This window comes from Notamacropus eugenii, chromosome 3 (genome assembly GCF_028372415.1).
Source record: "Notamacropus eugenii isolate mMacEug1 chromosome 3, mMacEug1.pri_v2, whole genome shotgun sequence".
In the NCBI taxonomy this organism is placed as follows: Eukaryota; Metazoa; Chordata; class Mammalia; order Diprotodontia; family Macropodidae; genus Notamacropus; species Notamacropus eugenii.
In genome coordinates, this window is record NC_092874.1 from 429,342,152 (window position 1) to 429,361,499 (window position 19,348).

At 38.5% G+C, this 19,348-nt stretch overlaps 1 protein-coding gene across 4 annotated transcripts in view; it reads left to right on the forward strand.

Moving 5' to 3' along the window:
• Window positions 1-4,304: 4,304 nt before the first annotated feature.
• The window catches only part of LOC140497433 (netrin-4-like), a 61,385-nt gene continuing 46,341 nt past the window's right edge, over window positions 4,305-19,348 (forward strand). The window contains exons 1-2 of one of the 4 annotated variants that reach the window (XM_072598369.1): window positions 4,305-4,855; window positions 4,961-5,214. In XM_072598369.1, the coding sequence (XP_072454470.1) occupies window positions 5,148-5,214 (67 nt within the window). In that variant the 5' untranslated portion in view covers window positions 4,305-4,855; window positions 4,961-5,147. Of the gene's footprint in view, window positions 5,215-19,348 lie in introns of all 4 variants that reach the window. The other 3 variants (XM_072598370.1, XM_072598371.1, XM_072598368.1) reach the window with 3 other exon arrangements.

The window sequence follows — 19,348 nt, forward strand, 5'->3', positions numbered from 1 at the left end:
TGGGTTGCCTCATATATGAAATGGTGACTGTTGAGCCTTGGTAATGGGATTTGAATAAAGCAGGTTAGCTGCCAATCATTATACCTTGAGATCTGATTTCTTTTTAGTGCCTTCTATGAGGCACTCTCAGCAATCCTGATGAGGTAACTATGCTATTTGAGTCATAAAAGTGAAGCACCACTCCTCCTTCCCTGATTTTCTTAACCAGATGGGTAGGGTTCTTAATAGAGGATATTGTTTTCACCAACACACCTTCCTTTTCTGATTCCTTCACAACTCCAATTTCAATTTCTCCATGATTCTTTCTATAATGTCAATATAACTCTAATAATTTCAGTTTCCTCCTATCCTGGCTATAGTTGGAGGGCAGAGGGTGGGAATGTAGTTAGCTATTTTGACTGGTGGGAGGAAGTCTACTGGGTCCTATTTGACACTTCCTATTAATAGGGTGGTGATAGATGAGATCTTGTTCCATGGGATTAGAAGAGCAGCCAAGAAATCCATACTGATTTATAGGTGCTAATGGAGGCTACTATAGTGTAAACTCAATTAATGTGATGGTGCCAATAGTTAAAGGGAGCCAGGACCTGTTACTTAATAATGGAAACCTGCATCTTTTCCATCTTATTGCCCATGAAGTCCTCTAGGCTCATGGAGGTGCCCTCATGTAGGAAAGATTTTCCTAACACTTTGGTGACTTAGAACCCAAAATCAATAAAGACCGGGAAATGTTTGGTGTTGTTTGGGGACCAGTGAATAGTCACAGTAATAAGGAGCATTGAGGCTCCCTGGGGCTGTCAAAAATCTATTTATTTTTAGGGGTGTTCTGCCCCCCTAAATGGGGAATGCCTTTGGGAGCCTGTCCCCTTCTTTGTGATTAGTGGTTTGAAGATAACATTGAGGAACTCCAAGTTCCCCGGGGGTTCTTCCTGAGACTAATCAGTTGGGGGTGCCCAAATCCCACAGTTTCCAGTAAAACTGGGCTCCTTCTCCAGGTCTTTACTGTCTCATTCTTATGTCTCCTGTCAGGACTTCTGGCAGGTGTAATGGTCTGAGCCCAGTGTTCTCGTCAGAGAACCTGTGAACTCTGTAGTAGATTCAGTGTATTGTTAGTGGTTGACCGAGAACCAATTGGAGGCTCTTTCTCAGTAGCTGCAGCAATAAAAGTGGCAGAGTTCAGTTGCCTGCCCTACCTTAGAGAGTTTCTTGGGCTTCTTTGAGAAGGCCATCTAAGGGTCTGAGCCAGGAAGCATTTTAAAGTCCTGGACAGGATGCTTTGGGGCCAGCTATTTCTCTTCTGCCACTGTGGAGAAACTCACATGCAATAAGCCACTCTCCTGGCAATTTAGTTTAGGCTGCAGGGCAGTTAGGTGGCACAGTGGACTGACACCAGACCCAAAGTCAGGAAGAGCTGAGTTCAAATTTTGTGTCAGACATTTAATAGCTGTATGACCCTGGACAAGTCACTTAACCCTGTTTGTCTCATTTTCTTCACCTGTAAAACGAGCTGGAGGAAAAAAAATGGCAAATCACTGTAAAATCTTTGCCAAGAAAATCCCAAATGGGGTCACGGAGAGTCAGACACAACCAAACAACAAAAGTCAGGGGTGGAGAGAAGATGTATTATCTCCATCCTAATTCCATTGCAGAAATGGCTCAGTTGTGCTTGCTGATTTTAATTTGAGAGGAATCAACCTCCCTAGCCTTAGCAGCAGAGAGCCAAGGCCTCTCTAAGGGCCCTTGGGTCCCTAAGACACTTCCCCTTGGCAGCCTAACCGCAATGTGGTCCTAGCCTCAGTGTACAGGCTAGCCTTTGCCTTCTATGTTACTTAAAGCTACCAAGAGCATTAATCCCAATCACAGAAAACAGCTGATGCTTCCAAAGGAGAACACTGATGTGGTTGGGAGGTAGAGCACTCTAAGACATATCACAGCCTGCAGGAGCCAGGACTTAGCAGGGAGAAAGTGAAGCAAACAGACTTTATAGAGGGGAAATGTCCACAATATGAGGGGTAGGTCTGGGGCCAAAACCAGTGAATTTTTTATAGGGTTCTGATCTGGTCAAACAGAACCTGACTTTGGGGAGAGGAGTAGAAATCCACACCTGGTGTGTAGGTCAAGCTTCTGGCACTGGTGCTGATTTATATTGGGGAAACTGGAGGGAATGGTGGTTTAGTTGATATGCAGGTTCTCAGCTGTCAGGAAAAGGGGTTCCTGGACATTACTACAGACATGACTTTGACCAGGGGACTCAGGGGATTTGGAGTTCCCTGCCTTCTTTGTTTAAGGTTTCAGCGAGGTCATTGTGACTCTTACATGTAGTAATCAATGGAAATTTATTGAGCATTACTCAGTTGAACTTTAATGAGTATTACTGGATGTCCAACCTTATGTTAAGTATATGTTATATGTTAGGTATAAGAGAGCTGCTGGAAGAAGAATACAATGTTTAAGCAATGTCCTGGCCTCAAGTGCTTCCATTCTAGTTGAGAAGAGAAAATATACATACATACACACATGCAAAATTAATTCTACAAGTACCAAACAAGTGGCCAAGACCAGAGGTGTCAAACTAGCGGCCAAAAGCAGCCCAGGCCTCCTCAAGTGTCTGCAGTTCATCCAGATTAACATGTAATTGGGAAATGTGTAACCAAATAAAAATACAATATAACTTAGATGTTAATTTATGGTTTTCTAAGTTAATATGCAGCCTATCAGGATCTGTTTTTATTTGAGTTCAGATCCATCAACCCATACAATAAGTGCCTTAGGAAGGAAGAGTCAATATCACCTACTTCTCATTTTACCCAGGGGTGAGGGGGAGGAGGAGTGTGGGGGAAGCAAATATATAAGATGTGGAAGTAGCATGGTGTGGTGGCAAGAGCATCAGCTCTTGAGCCAAGCAACCTAGTCTTAACCCATCTCTCTTTGAACTAAACAATTATATGACAAATCACTTTGCCTCCGTATTTCTGAGTTTTGTCTTCTTATTATTTCAGTAAATATTAGTGTTTAGTAAAAATTAATGATATAGGGAGGAGCAGAACATGATGCTTTTGAAGGGGTGACAGGTCAAGGAAAGAATTTTGTAAGAATGAATGAGAACCAATTATGACTCTAGGCAGCAGGGAAAGAGTCAATAGATAAAAGCTACAACTCATTTGCAAATTAATTTTGTCCTTTTGTACATCATGGGTTGGTGTCATTAAATTAGTAATGACTGCGATTAATTAAATATTGAAGCATAAATATATTGTAAAAATGAATGACCTATTAACATTTTAAAAGCATCAATATTGCCATGACATGAGTTTCTGGTCATTATAAATTAATCAGGACTTCGTCGATATTGAATTCAGTTTCTCCCATTCCTTCTTGAAAGGTGAGTCAACAAAAGAAAATCCATCCAGCATGCAGGTCGTAATGGGGTGGATTACCACCATTCCATCAATACTGTCTCTTCATTTCTTCTTCATGTCATACTTGTCGATAACTGTCCACATTGGGTCCACTCAGCTACCTAGAATGGTCTTCCTCCGAACCTCCTTTCTCTCTCCATGGTATGGCTACCCATAGAGCCCAGTTCTGATTAGAAGTTCATTCACTTATTTGTTTGTTTGTTTAAGAATTAAGTGCCTCTTAAATGCCAGGCATTGAAGTAGGCACTCAGGATGCAAATACAAATGTGAAACAATCCCTGCCCGCCGAGAGATTACATTTCATTATGTCATCCCTTCTACTGACCCCCTTGACCTGCCCCACTTCCTTCAGCCTCTCAGACCTCTCTAATGACACCCTTTCTGAAAGTTCTGATCAGCTCTTGGCTCCTCAGAGACTTCAGCTTACTCCTTCCTTCCCCATGCATATCTTCACTATCTTTGGGAAACTAGGATGATCAATGATTTGCAGCTATCCCATCTCATTTGAAAATTGCTGTTTAAAAGATGGATCAAACCTATCCAATCCTTCACCAGGGTCCGGCTCTGCCAAGGGGTGTGTGCAGTCAAATTCATAATCCTTGATTTTCCAAACCTAATATTTTTTAGTCTGAAGACCCTTCCCAGCTCTACTGTTCTATGAGACCATGACCTATAATTGATTGATAATTGATTGATTAGATGACTTCTGCCATCCATAAAGGGAGGAACGATGCCGTAGGGAAGGTATGTATGACGATGAAGAAGCATTGACAGAGGGCGCTCCTGAGACAATTTCAACGCGGTTATAGTAGCGACCCTAGGGAAGGGAGGGGCGACACCCACGTGCTGGGCATTTAATTTAAAGGGCCAGAAGTGTGCCCCCGCCCAACCTCTAATCTAGGCTGACAAACCGCAAACTACTGTGAAGCCAGTTTTAGGAGCCAGACTGAGCATAGTGAAAGAGTACTCCCTGCAAGGGGCGGAGGGCGCTTTGGGGGTGACGGGCAGCTGCAGGAAACCCAGGAACTCTGGGTCACCGACAGGATTCAGGACAAAAAGGGGTTTGGTGACGCAGGGAAATAATGTAACTTTCCCCCATTCCTCCTCCTCCAAGCCGTCTTCTAGGATTGCTCTGATCTGTCTCCCTTCCCTTCCTTTCATCCCCTTCCCCAAAGCTAAGTATTGGCTGGCCTGGGAGCCCGATGCTGGAGTCCGGACAAGGCACGGTGACTCTTCAAGGCCCGCTGTCCCCACCCCCCACCCGCATCCTTTTCCCTCTTTGCTAGCTGGGCACGGGAGGAAGTCACAGGACTAGCGCAGAGCACGAAGCTCGGCACTGGGGCTCATCTTGGGTGCGCAGCGTTCTCGCCGGGCTAGATCTGGGCGAGGGTTCTTACCTACCCCTAATAAGCCGATACTCGTTAGCCAGTAACTTGGTAAGAAAGGTACAGGGGACAGGTGTGTCCGGGTGAGCCTGACCTGTGCTCTTCTCTGCCCTCCGCACATCCTCCTCCCCTTTCTCTCCCTCCTCAACTTTCCAGAGTGCGATGCCTTCCCCTGCACTCCCGCGCCCAGTGAGCTGGTGAGAGGGAGCCCCAAACTTCCAAGTCCGGGAAAGAGTGGAGAGCATGGCCCAGCCGGCCGCCCCGCTGGCCTGAGGAGGGGGTCCAGGGCTTGGGCTGTGGCTGCTGGGCTCGGAGGTGAACGAAGCCGGCCCTTCTAGCAACCATGATGGCTCTGGGGCTCGCCCTGATCTTACTTCTGGAATACCCGGTCTCTGGCTCCGGTGAGGCAGGTAAGGATGAGGCACATGCTGTGGGGTTAGAGGATGCCGAGAGAAGGAAGAAATATGTATTCAAAAATCCCCTTGAGCACTTTCCCCTTCCTGGAACTTACACCCTAAACTCTTTTCTCTCCTATCTGTTCGAATCAACTGATTTCTATCTATCGATTTTTTCCCCCATCTCCCGACTCAGGAGATATTTAGAGCTCAGGACCAACCCAGCAGGGCACTGGAAACAGAGAGAGTCGCCTCGTCTTCGAGGAAGAGAAAATAATTGGGTCTATGGGGAGACCGCAATGATCATTACAGATAGAAATTCAAGGCCAGGGAATCTTGGAATGTTAGAACTGTAATGGACCTTACAAAACAGTGGAACCGGAAAGGACTTTAGAATCCAGAATGTCAGAGCTGAAAGGACCCTAGAACCTGGAGGTGTTAGAGCTAGCAGGGGTCTTAGAAACACAATATTAGAATGTAGAATGCCAGAGATGGACAGTATGTCAGAGATCACCTCGATTAGGGGGTTCTTAACTCTTTTGTGCGTTCTGGATTCCTCTGGTAACCTAGTGCAGTTTGTGGTACCTTTTTCAAATTCAGGTTTTTAAATTCATCAAATAAAATGTGTGTTATTACAAAGGAAACATTCTATTGAAGTGCATTGTATTTCAAATATAAAAATATTTTAAAAAATAAATTCAGAGTCTCCAGTTTGAAAGTCTCGGGTCTAGTCTGACTTCTTCATTTTCCTGAAGGGGAAATAGGGGTTAAGCTATTTATCAAAAGTTACAGAATCAAGACTAGAACCCAAGTGTCTTGACTCAATGCCCAGTGTTCTTACCACTTCATCCACTATAGAATGGATTGGTTAACTGGGCTTAGGGAGTGGTAATTATTTCTTTGCAGATAAAAATCACTAAATATTCCACATGACCTTAATTTCAGCCTTGAATACTTCATTAATATTTTAGCAATTCAAAAAGCAATTATTATATACCTACTTGTGTGCTGTACTGAGTATTAGGGATATGAAGAAAGGTAAAAGTTGCTGCTCGTAAGGAGCTCATTATCTAATAGAGAACACAAGATGTAAATAACTATGTCCCAACAAGCTAGATACAGGATGAACTGGAAATAATCCACAGAAGGAAGTGCATTTGTTTAGGAGAATAACAGAGCAACACACTACGTACTGCGGAAACTGTGGAGGACACAGAAAAATCTTTCATTTTTTTCTTAGTGCTTATTGGGATAAATGAAACTATAGTAAAGAGAGAGAAAGAGACAGAGACAGAGAGACAGAGAGAAAGCTTCATGTAGCCACACAACTACCTCTCTCCATCTCAATTTCCTTATTTGTAAGGTGGAGATAATTTCCCAGCCTCCTTCATAGTATTGTTGTGAGAATGAAATTAAATTATGAATGTAAAAGTGTTTTGAAAATTATAAAACTACAGAGATTATATGCTTACATATAATATTCAGTTGATAATTATAATGTATATGATACATAAGATAATTTACATAGTTGGTAAGATGCAGGAAATGCTCAGGTATAGCTGGCATTTGTTATGTGAAACAAAACTCTCCCCCCCATACACACCTTTATAAAATTTTGGGTTCCAAATTTTTCTCCCTCCCTCCTTCTCCCTTCCTCAAGAGAGCAAGCAGTTGGATATAGGTTATATATCTATAATCATATTAATTCTATTTCCACATTAGTCATGTTGTGAAAGAAGAGTCAGAACAAAAAGGAAAAATCACGAGAAATAAAAAAAACCAAAAAAGTGAAAAAATAGTAAGCGAAACAAAACTTAATTCAGAAGTGAAAGGCAGGACCCTAATAGTTGGGCCAGGAATCTAGTGACCTAGGTCCTCTCTCTAACTCCTGGCTGCATTTTGTACCTTTGGGCAAAATTAGCTCTCCTTCCACTGTCTTAAGTTGACCACCACTCTGCTCCCCACCACATTCGTCATGGATGGAGACATATAAATTGCAAAATTATTTTAATTACAGTCGCTTTGAGAAAATGCCATGACAGAATAGAGAATGCCAGAGGCAAAGAAGGAAAATTGGTTGTAGGCATTAGGCACTTGACTGAGTCATGGCAGATCTTTGTCACAACAGGGGGATGTTTTCTATCTTCAAAAAGACTGGTTTTGTTTGTACTGGGATGGTTATGATGCTGTGCCAGAGACTGGCAAGTCCAGCACCCCTTTGGCCATGGTGTGCTTGGAAATTTGATCTGGTCTGATAACTACCCTGGGTGTAGGATACAATTAAAATTCCAGATATACTTAACCATTAAAAAGCCATTCAGAAATCAATAGGTTGGAGCTAGGTGGTGCAGAAGATAGAGTGCTAGGCTTGGAGTCAGAAAGACCTGAGTTCAAATCCTGTTTCAGACGCTTATTAGCTGTGCACTTCTGGGTAAGTCACTTAACCGCTGCCTGCCTCAGTTTCCTCATCTGTAAAATGACGATCATAATAGCACCTTTCTTCCAGGGTTGTTGTAAGGATCAAATGAGATCATACTTTGTAAAAGATTTTGCAAGCCTTAAATGCTTTATATATGTTAGCAATTATTGTTATTGTTAGCATTTATCATTATTTTTAACAATAAGGCTGTAATTGAGGAAGGAAGTGCAGGGTTGTGGAACAGAAACTTTCAGCAACTACAAGTTGGAACCACTAACCTGAGATGGTGAAAGGAGAACTAATCTTGTCCAAAGTTAAATAAAGTGCAGACAGTAGTTAGGGAGAAGACCCAGGTCACTGGATTCTTGGTCCAGTCATTGGTATGGATGGACCCAATGGGCCACACAGGACCAAAAATTCCCTCTACAATTTTGCTAACAAGCATCTACTTGAAAACTTCCAGTGATAGGAAATCTACTGCCTCCTAAGACAACCTATTCCATCTTGGGACAGATCTCATTATTGAGATTTTCTTCTTCACATCTATCCAGAAATCTTCCCCCTCTTCCTCTTCCACCCATTGCCCTCTAGGGCCAAGAATTGGTCGTATTAATGATGGAAATCACTACTAAGTAAAGATAGACACTTCTCTGGCTATGCCTGAGCAGCATAGAAAAAGTTATGGGAATTTTAGTGAGAAGATGACTCTCAGTCAACAGCCTAGCTTCTAATAGGAACAGGAGTCCTGCCTGACATTCTAGCATAGCTAAGAGTCTGCCATTGATTATGAAGATTATTTAGAGAGAAGGATTTTTACACTGATTTTTATAGTGAAAACCTGGATTTCCCTGGAAAATTTGTAGAGCTCCAATGGGGTATTTTGTAAGGGGGGATTGATTGTAGATAGAATCATAACAGAGCTGGAAGAGATGATAGAGAACCTTTAGTTATACGATCATAAAATTAAAGCTAGAAGGAATTTTAGAGGTCGTCTAGTCCAATACCCTTTAAAAAATTTTATTTTTTACACCTTTTATATTTTATTGTTTAATGTTAACTTTAATATTTTGTAATTATGTTACATAATATATGTTATTATTGTAACATATAATACAATATGCAAAATATTATAAATTTTATAATAAATATAATAAAAATAATGTTACAATATATAACATTATTTTATAATATGACTATTATATAATGTTATATAATACAGTCATAATATAATGTTACATATATAATATATATTATGCTATATTATATCTTTAATACTTTTATTTTTACATCACATGCATTCCCCTACCAGGGAAGCCATCTTTTGTAACAAAAATTTTAGAAAACACGAAATAAGCCAGCTGAGTATAGTTTTCCATCTCTCTGTTGAAAGAAGGGAAGAGCTTTTCTAGGACCAGGCTTGGTCATTCTAATGACACAGACTTTATTATCTGTTTTATAGTTCTTTTGATTGATATAGTTGTGACTATTGTCTGTACTATTAATGAGGTTCTATTTCACTTTGAATCAGTTCATATGTCTTCCCATGGTTCTCTGATTTCCTCATGTTTGCAATGGCTTATAGAAAGATAATATTCCATTTCACTGACATAACGTCTGCTTAGGTATTGTGCCGTGATGGTGCCTACTTTGTTTGTGGTTCTTTACTACAACAGAAGTGATGCTATGAGTATTATAGTTAACATGCTATATCATATTATGTTTATTATAGTATATATTTAATTTTGTTTATTTGTTTTTATTTATATTCTATATAATGTTTCCTGCTATTGACTTTTAACCTCTTTATTTTCCAATACCTCTCTGAAATTAATTTGTATGTATTTCATATTCAGACTATATAAATGTGCTATGTCACCCCATGGATTCACACTCAATAAGCTCCCGTGGCTCCCTGTCACCTCCAAGATCAAATAAAACCCTGTTAGCATCCAAAGCCCTTTCTACCCTGCTCCCTTCACCCTATCCACTCTTCACCCCACTTTCCCTTTCCAGTTTTCTTGCACTTTACACCCTCCCATGTATTCTGCCATCCAGTGACATTGGTCTCCTAGTTGCTATTCACAGAAGACCCATCATCTCCAGACTCCAGGCATTTCCTTCACTTGCATCTCATGCCTGAAATGTTCCCCCTTGTCATCTCTATCTCCTGGCTTCTCTGGCAAACTAAAATCCCACCTTCTACAGGAAATATTTTCCAATCTCCCTTAATACTGGCACTTTCTCTCTGTTGATTATCTCCTATTTATCCAGTCTATAGCTTGTTTAGATATATAGTTGTCTCCATTAGATTGGGACCTCCTCAAAGGTAAGGAATTGTTTTTTGTCTTTCTTTGGATCCCCAGCACTTGGCATAGTTCCTGGCACATAGTAGGTGCTTAATATTTATTGTATCCCTCAATAGACTAGGAACACAGTGCCTGCTACATAATATGTGCTTAATAAATATTTATTAACTCTTTCCCTCAATAGATTAGAGACTTTTATTTTGTCTTGTTCCCAGTGGCTGGCCCATAGTAGGTGCTTAATAAATGTATATCGATTTGAGTTGATCATGAAACTAACATCAAGAGAGATTCATAGAATCCTTCTAAAAAGGGTCCTTAAGTTTCTTTGTCCTGGACCCATTTGGCAGGCTGGTGAAGCTACTCCCCCTTCTTGGAATAATGTTTTTAAATGCATTCATACAATATCTCAGATTTCAAGGAAAATCTATTATATTAAAATATAGTTATCAGAATATTTAAAAGCAAGTTCAAGGACTCCAAGCTAAGAATGCTTGCTGTATAAAATCATATTTTTGGAGCTGGACAGGACCTCCAAGTTCATTCAGTCCAATGCCTGAGTTTCATACATAAGGGTACTCTGATTTGCCCAGAGTCACACAGTGGTAGAGACAGGATTTGAACCCTCCCCCTTTAATCCCAAATACAGTAAAATACATATCAGAGCCAAGATTCCAACCCAGGTTCACCACCCACAGATCCAGGTCACTTTCTCCTGTGCTAATCCAACCCCTTTGTTTGATAGATGAAGATGCTGCACCTGCAGAGGGAAACTGACACGGCCAGAGTCACCAGGCAGTAAGGAGAGCTGGGCTTCTCATTGCAGCTCAATTTCTACTATTTCACACCTGGAGAGGGAAGTCTGTTACATATGTTTTAGAGACATAGGCATATCTATGATAAGGAACTGCCTTTCATTGACTGCTTCCAGTCTTTTTTCAGGTTGATTACATGGCACTCTCTCTCAAATACACTGTTCCAGACCAGCTGACCCATTTATTGCTCCCTAGACACAAGATTCCTCTCTCACCTCCCTGTATTTGCACAGGCTGTTCCCCATGCCTGAAATGCTCTTCCTCCTCATATCCACCTCCCGAATCCCTAGCCCCATTTAAGGTTTATCTCAAATAGCACCTCCTTCAAAAGACTTTTCCTGATTCCTGATCTTGCTGAAATCCCTTTGTGTGTATATATGTGTATGCATGTACGTAATGTGTGTGTGTATATGCATATGTCTGTCTGTTTATCTGTATTGTCTATCTCTGACTGTGTGACGCTGGGCAAGTTAATTAATCTCGCAATAGGTAACTCTCTAAGATAAGACTATAATTTGCAGAGAAAGTAATCCTTATAGTTGTAAAAAAGAGAATTTTCTCACAGCCCTCATTCTCTCTGTCTCTCTGTGTCTCTATCTTCTCTCCTCTCTTCTCCTTTCTCTGAATATACATATGCTATATATGTATGTGTAGATATGTCTGTGGTATATGAGGATATACATATGCACGCATATGTACATATATCTAAATATGTAACGACATCTTGCATTTCTGTATCTGTGAACAGGTTGTATTCTCTTTGTAGAGTGCAAGCTTCTTAAACACAGCAACTGTTATTTTTGTTGTATTCTCAGTCCCTAGCACATAGTAGGTATTCCAACATGCTATGACTGATGGAAAGAAAAGCCAAATTTTATGGTACTGTCTATACCCTTCAGTCTTATTACCCTAATTTTTTTAGTATATATTATTATATATAGTATGTTAATAAATATATTTATATTCTATAGCATATTGTACATAACATATTAAATATATTTATGCTATATTTGACATTATATATAATATTTTATTAAATATGTTTAAATTATATGTAATATACTATTAAATAATTATTTGTATTATATGTAATTATAATTTTTATAATTTTATAATGTCCAGATTATCATTGACTCGTTAAATATTATTAAATATTTATATTATATATAATTATAATTTTACATAATTTCTATATTTCTAATTAAAACACTTATTGTGTTTTAAGCATCCTAGCCACCACCACTGGCCCCAAATGGGTATAAATTTGGCTTTATTATCATTGGCCTTGGGTATGTCAATAAAACTGTTTGATTAGGGCTCAACAATTTTATTAATTTTTTTTTTTAATGTAAAAGTTCAGTTACTTCTAAAAGTTGGATTAGCCTTGCCTTAGAGAGCAATCTCCAGTTTTGGCTCCATAACCAAGAAGGCCTCAAGAGAACTTGGAAGAGGTTCAGAGGGAAGCTCCTGAGATGCCTCCAGGGATGGATAATGAGGCTGCTGAGAAGAGATTGAAGGAAGTGAATTGATGGATTCTTTGGCACTTGGAGTGTTAGTTCTGAGAGAGATCTCAAAGGTCTTTGAATCTCAAGAATGCGGGGGGGGGGGGGGGGGGGGGCGGCTTTTGAAGGAATAAGCATAAAAAGCTAGAATAGGAAGGGAGCCCTACAACAGAGACTTTGGGAACACGAAGGGCCTTTTGAGAACAGACTGTTACAATGGGAAGGGGTCTTAGAGGTCACGAATCCCAACGCCCTTATTTGACATAGGAGAGGACGGAGGCTGAGGGCCAGAAAGGTGCCACCCTTACCCCAGCTCACCCGGTGGCCTCATGGTGCCTGTTTTACCACTTCATTATGTGCTACTTCTTTTCTTCTTTCCCTAATTAGATTGTAAGCTCCTTATAGTGCTTTAGTTTCTTATAGTGACCAGACTAAGACTTAAATGCCTTCAGAAATACAGACTGATCAATAACAGTGAGAGCTCCCATGCCGATAGCTCATGAAGGTTGAAATTTGGATTATTCACAGCAATTCTGTCGGGTAGATAGTTCAAGTTTATTATTTGCCATTTTTAGATGATGCAGGGGAAAGCCCAACATGACTCAGAAAGGCGAAACAATTTGCCCAGTGACACAGTGTCCAGACCTGGAAACCCCATGCTTTATGACTCTAGGTCCCCTGGCTTCTAGAGTTATACCGGGTTCTATAATGTCTTTCTGATGAGGAAATGAATGGGCCTCGTGGGCGTCCTTGTCCCTAGCAGCTCAGTGAACCTTTCAGCATTTGCAGGGAACTTCTGTGCTTTGTACACACTCTCAGAATCTCAGTGTTTTTGCTCTTTGAAGGGTTCTTTTTTACCCACACAGACTAGTAGAACTCTAAGATGCCTCACTTGCCTACCACCTATCACCAGAATTACCCTGATCTCTCCAGACTTGTTCCTGCTCTGAATCAGTAGGACCTGAATTCAAACCGTGCCTCAGCCATTTACTAGCTGTATGATCCTAAGCAAGTCTCTTGACCTTTCGCTGCCTGTTTCCTCAGCTATAAAATGAGGGAGGTGGGATCCAATAGCCTCTAAGGTCGCATTGAGCTCCAAATTTTTGATCCTATGAGAGCCTCAACTCTATTTCAGCTACTCCAAAAATGCTCCTCCCAACAATGGAGAACATTCTACCATTAACCATTCACACCTTTATATTTTGAAAGTTTTCCAAGGTTCTGAATTCCCCTAGAAGATTAAGGGAAATCTTGATAGAGGACAAACCATGGCAGAGTTTAGAATCACAGATCATGGGACCGTAAATTTAGAATTGGAAGATACTTGGAGGTTACATTAGTTCAACCCTATCATTTTACAGATAAGGAAGATGGGAAAGGATTTGCCCAAAGTCACATGGGTAGTGAGTAGTAAAAACTGAAAATGAACCCAGGCCCTCTGTCCCAAGTGCAGTGTTTATTCTTTGTGCTGGGCTTCCAGAATGTTAGAGCTAGAAAGAACCTTTAGTGATCAGCTGGTCCAAGGATGCTCAGCCTGAGATCTATGAATTTGTTGTTTTTCAATATGTATATTTTGACAATCTGGTTCCTTCGTAATTCTCTGTATTTTATTTTATGCATTTAAAACATTATTCTGAGAAGGGGTCCATGGGTTTCCCTAGACTGCCAAAGGGGTCTGTGACACAGGGAAGATGAAGAACACCTGATTAGTCCACTGACTTTCTTGTAAAGATGATTTCTCTTTTCTAAAGTCCTTTCCAGTTGGAACCTTATATCAGGGGTTAAGAGTGGCCCTAATCCACTTTTACTCCTCGTTTAGCACCAGTACTCTCCCTTTAAGAACTTCTTTATTCTCTGTATTTCTACTAATATACCCATGGCAATTTCTGTTGGGAACTCCCCTTGTTTTGTTTTGTTTTGAGCCAATGAACTTTCTGCCAGTTGGTAAGAAAGAAGAAGCAATAATTAACTATTTCTGTCACTGAACTGTAGCTGATCTTCCTGCAACTGCATGTCCTAGAATGCCAAGGAATGGTTATTAACCATGATAGGACTACTAAGCAAGTACCTTCCGGGCAACTTTTTCATGTGGTGGATCTCAAAGCACTCATTAGTGTTTGTAAATGATGAATTTTTTGGTGATTCATTTAGTATTTTGTTTTTCTCCAGTTACATGTAAAAACAATTTTTAACTTTCATTTTTAAAACTTTTTAGTTCCAAATTTTCTTCTTTCCTTCCTCTCCCCTCCCACATTGAGAAGGCAAGCAATTCAATATAAGTTGCAGATATGTAGTCATGCAAAACATGTCCATAATAGTCATGTTATGAAAGAAAACAGACCCAAACCAAAACAAAACCTCAAGAAAAAATAAACTAAAAAGTCTGTATTCAGACACCACCAGTTCTTTCTCTGGGGAAGGATAGCATTTTTTTTTTTTTATCATAAGTCCTTCAGTGTTATCTTGGATCAATGTATTGATGAATATAGCTAAGTCATTCACAGCTGATCATCTTACAATATTCCTGTTACTTTGTACATTGTAGTACATTTCACTTTGCATCATCTCATGCAAGTCACTCCAGGCTTTTCCGAGAGCATCCTGCTCACCATTTCTTATAGCATAACAGTATTCCATCACATACCACAACTTGTTCACCATTCCCCAATTGATGGGCGTTACCTCAATCTCTAATATTTTGTCACCAAGAAAGAGCTGCAATAAACATTTTTGTACATGTAAGTCCTTTTCCTTTTTGTTTTTTTATCTCTTTTAAGATACGGACCTAGTAGTGGTATTACTAAGTGAAAGAGTATGCTTGGTTTTATAGCCCTTTGTGCATAGTTCCCAATTGTTCTATAGAATGGTTGAATCAATTCACAGGTCCTTCAGCAATGCATTAATGCTTCATTTTTTCTCACATCGCCTCCACCATTTGTTATTTTCCTTTTCTTTCCTATTAGCCAATCTAATAGGTATGAAGTAGTACCTCAGAATTGTTTTAATTTGCATTTCTCCAATCAATAGTGAATTCGAACATTTTTTTCATATGACTGTAGATAACTTTGGTTACTTCATCTGAAAACTATTCATATATTTTGATCATTTGTCAGTAGGGGAGTAATAATTCTTACTTTTATAAATTTGACTCAGTTCTCTGTGTTTGAGAAATGAGACCTTTATCAGAGAAAGTTGCTTCAAATTTTTTTATAGTTGTTATTGTTAGCTGTATTCCCTTCCATCCTATTCCCCCCCCATTTATTCTAGTCTCTTTCTCCTTTTACCCCATCCTTCCTCAAGTGTTTTGCTTATGACTGACCCCTCCTCAATCTGCCCTCCCATCTATCACACACCCACACCCACCCACCCACCCACACACACACACACACACACACACACACACACACATATACACACACACAAAGTGAAATGAGTATGCTTCGATTTGGATTCAGATACTATAGTTCTTTCTCTGAATGTGAATAGCATTTTCCATCAGAAGTCTTTTGGAATTGTCTTGGATCACTGTAATGCTTAGAATATCTAAGTCTATCATAGTTGACCATCACATAGTGTTGCTGTTACTGTGTACACTGTTTTCCTGATTTTGCTCACTTCGTTCAGCATCAGTTCATGTAAGTCTTTCCAGGTTTTTCTGAAATCTTCCTGCTCATCATTTCTTATAGCACAGTAGTAATCCATTCCATGTATATACCATAACTTGTGGTATATTACCACCCAATTGATGGACATCTCCTCAGTTTTCAATTCTTTGCCACCACAAAAGAGGCTATTATAAATATTTTTGCACATGTACGTCCTTTTCCCTTTTTTTATGATCTCTTTGGGATACAGACCTAGCAGTGCTATTGCTGGATCAAGGAGTATGCACAGTTTTATAACCTTTGTCCATAGTTCCAAATTGCCCTCTAGAATGGTTGGATCAGTTCACAACTCCACCAACAATGCTTTAGTGTCTCAGTTTCCCCACAGATTCTCCAATATTTATCATTTTCCTTTTCTATCATATCAGCTAATCTAATAGGTGTGAGGTGGTACCTCAGAGTTGTTTTAATTTGCATTTCTCTAATCAACAGTGACTTACAACATTTTTTCATAAGACTATAGATAGTTTTAATTTTTTCATTCCAAAACTGCCTATTCATATCTTTTGACAATTTATCAATTGGGGAATGACTTATGTTCTTATAAATTTGATTCAGTTCTTTATATATCTTAGAAATGAGGGGTTTATAAGAAAGACTGGCTATAAAAATTATTTCCCATCTTTCTGCTTTCCTTCTAATCTTGGTTGCATTGGTTTTGTTTGTGTAAAACCTTTTTAATACAATGTAATCAAAATTATCCATTTTGCATTTAAAATGCTCTCTATCTCTTGTTTGGTCATAAATTCTCCCACTCTCCATAGATCTCACAGGTAAACTATTCCTTGCTCTCCTAATTTGCTTATGGTATCACCCTTCATGTCTAAATCATGTACCCATTTTGACCTTATCTTGGTATATGGTGTGAGATGTTTGTCTATGCCTAGTTTCTGCCATGCTATTTTCCAGCTTTCCTAGGAGTTTTTTTTTGTCAAATAGTGAGTTCTTATCCCAGAAGATGCAGTCTTTGGGTCTGTCAAGCATATATAGTCATTTACTACTATTATGTGTACCTAACCTATTCCACTGTTCCACCACTCTATTTCTTAGGCAGCACCAAATAGTTTTGATGATTGCTGCTTTATAACATAGTTTTAAATCTAGTATGGCTAGGTCACCTTTTTTTTGCATTTTTTATTAATTCTTTTGATATCCTTGACCTTTTGTTCTTCCAGATAAATTTTGTTATAATTTTTCTAGCTCTAGAAAATAATTTTTTGGTAGTTTGGTTGGTATGGCATTGAATAAGTAAACTAATTTAAATAGAATTGTCATTTTTCATTATGTTAGCTCAGCCTACCCATGAGCAATTGATATTTTTTCCAATTGTTTAAGTCTTACTTTGTGTGAAAAGTGTTTTGCAATTGTGTACGTATAGTTCCTGGGTTTATCTTGGTAAGTAGGCTCCCAAATATTTTATATTGTCTACAGTTATTTTAAATGAAATTTTTCTATCTCTTGCTGCTGGGTTTTGTTGGTAATACATAGAAATGCTGATGATTTATGTGGGTTTATTTTCTATCCTATGACTGCTAAAGTTGTTAATTATCTCAAGTAGGTTTTTAGTTCATTCTCTAGGGTTCTCTAAATATACCATCATATCTGCAAAGAGTGATGGTTTTGCTTCCTCACTGGCTATTCTAATTCCTTACATTTCTTTTTCTCCTCTTTTTTTATAGCTGACATTTCTGATACAATATTGAATAACAGTGGTGATAATGGGCATCCTTACTTCACTCCTGATCTTACTGGGGAGGCTTCTAGCTTATCCCCATTACAGATAATGCTTGCTGATGATTTTAGATAGAAGTACTTAACATTTTAAGGAAAGTTCCGTTCATTCCTATGTTCTCTAGTGCTTTTAATAGGAATGGTATTATATTTTGTCAAAAGCTTTTTCTGACTCTATTGAGTTAATCATAAGATTTCTTTTGTTTTTGTTATTGATATGGCCAATTATGCTGACAGTTTTCCTAATATTGAACCAGTTCTGCATTTCTGGATGAAATCTTACCTCGTCATAGTGTGTTACCCTGGTGATAAATTGTGTAATCTCTTTGCTAATATTTTACTTAAATTTTATGCATCAATATTCACTAGGGAAATTGGTCTCTAATTTTCTTTATCTGTTTTGACTCTTCCTGGTTTAAATATCAGCATCATATTTGTGTCATAAAAGAAATTTGTTAGGACTTCTTCACCTCTTTTTTCAAATAGTTTATATAGTATTGGAGTTAATTGTTCCTTAAATGTTTGGTAGAATTCACTTGTAAATCCATCTGCCCCTGGAGATTTTCTCTTAGGGAATCCTTTAATGGCTTGTTCAATTTCTTTTTCTGAGATGGTTATTTAAGTATTTTATTTCCTCTTCTGTTAATCTGGGCAATTTATATTTTTGTAAATATTTATCTATTTCACTTAGATTGTCAGATTTATTGGCATATGGTAGGGCAAAAAGCTCCTAATTATTGCTTTAATTTCCTCTTCAATGGTGGTGAATTTATCCTTTTTATTTTTGATACTTATAATATGTTTTCTTCTTTCTTTTTTTTAAAAAATCAAATTAACCAAGGCTTTATCTATTTTAATGTCATTTCTTAGTTTTGTTTATTAATTCAATAGTTTTCTTACTTTTAATTTTATTAATATCTGTTGATTTTCAGAATTTCTAACTTGATGTTTAATTGGGAATTTTTAATTTGTTCCTTTTCTTGCTTTTTTAATTTCATGCCCAATTCATTGATCTGTTCTTTCTCTATTTTATTCATGTAAGCTTTTAGAAATATGAAATTTCTCTTAGGAACTGCTTTGGCTACATCCCATAAATTTCAGCATGTTTTCTCATTATTGTCATTCTCTTTGATGAAATTATTGTATCTCTGATTTGTTATTTGACCCACTCATTCTTCAGGATTAGATTATATAGTTTACAATTAGTTTTTTATTATCTTTCTATGGCCCTTTATTATACATGACTTTTATTGCATCATGATCTAAAAAGGATGCATCTAATATTTCTGTCTTTCTACATTTGGTTGTGAGGTGCATTCACTTTTAGATGAGATCATGTATTATTAGTTGCACTTAGTGAGAGGAAAACTATCACAAAGTGGGAGTAACCTGTAAATATTTGTAATGTAAAACAAAATATAAAAACAAAATAAAACAATAATAAAATAAATAAAATAAAACAAATTTTTAAAAAAAATCATTTAGAAGGGTAAGATTATGGAGGAAATCAAATGCCAGTCAGAGGTATTTGGACTTGACATTGGATACATGGTGAAATTAGGAAATTGGCAAAATATTCTTTGTCAATCTGAACCTGACTTTATGAATCCTTTCCCCCTCTCAACAACGCTGAAATCGCCCCATGGAGATGGGCAAGCAATTGCTTACTCTGCCTACATAAGGCAGACCCAGAGGAGTTGTAAGTTCATGAGCA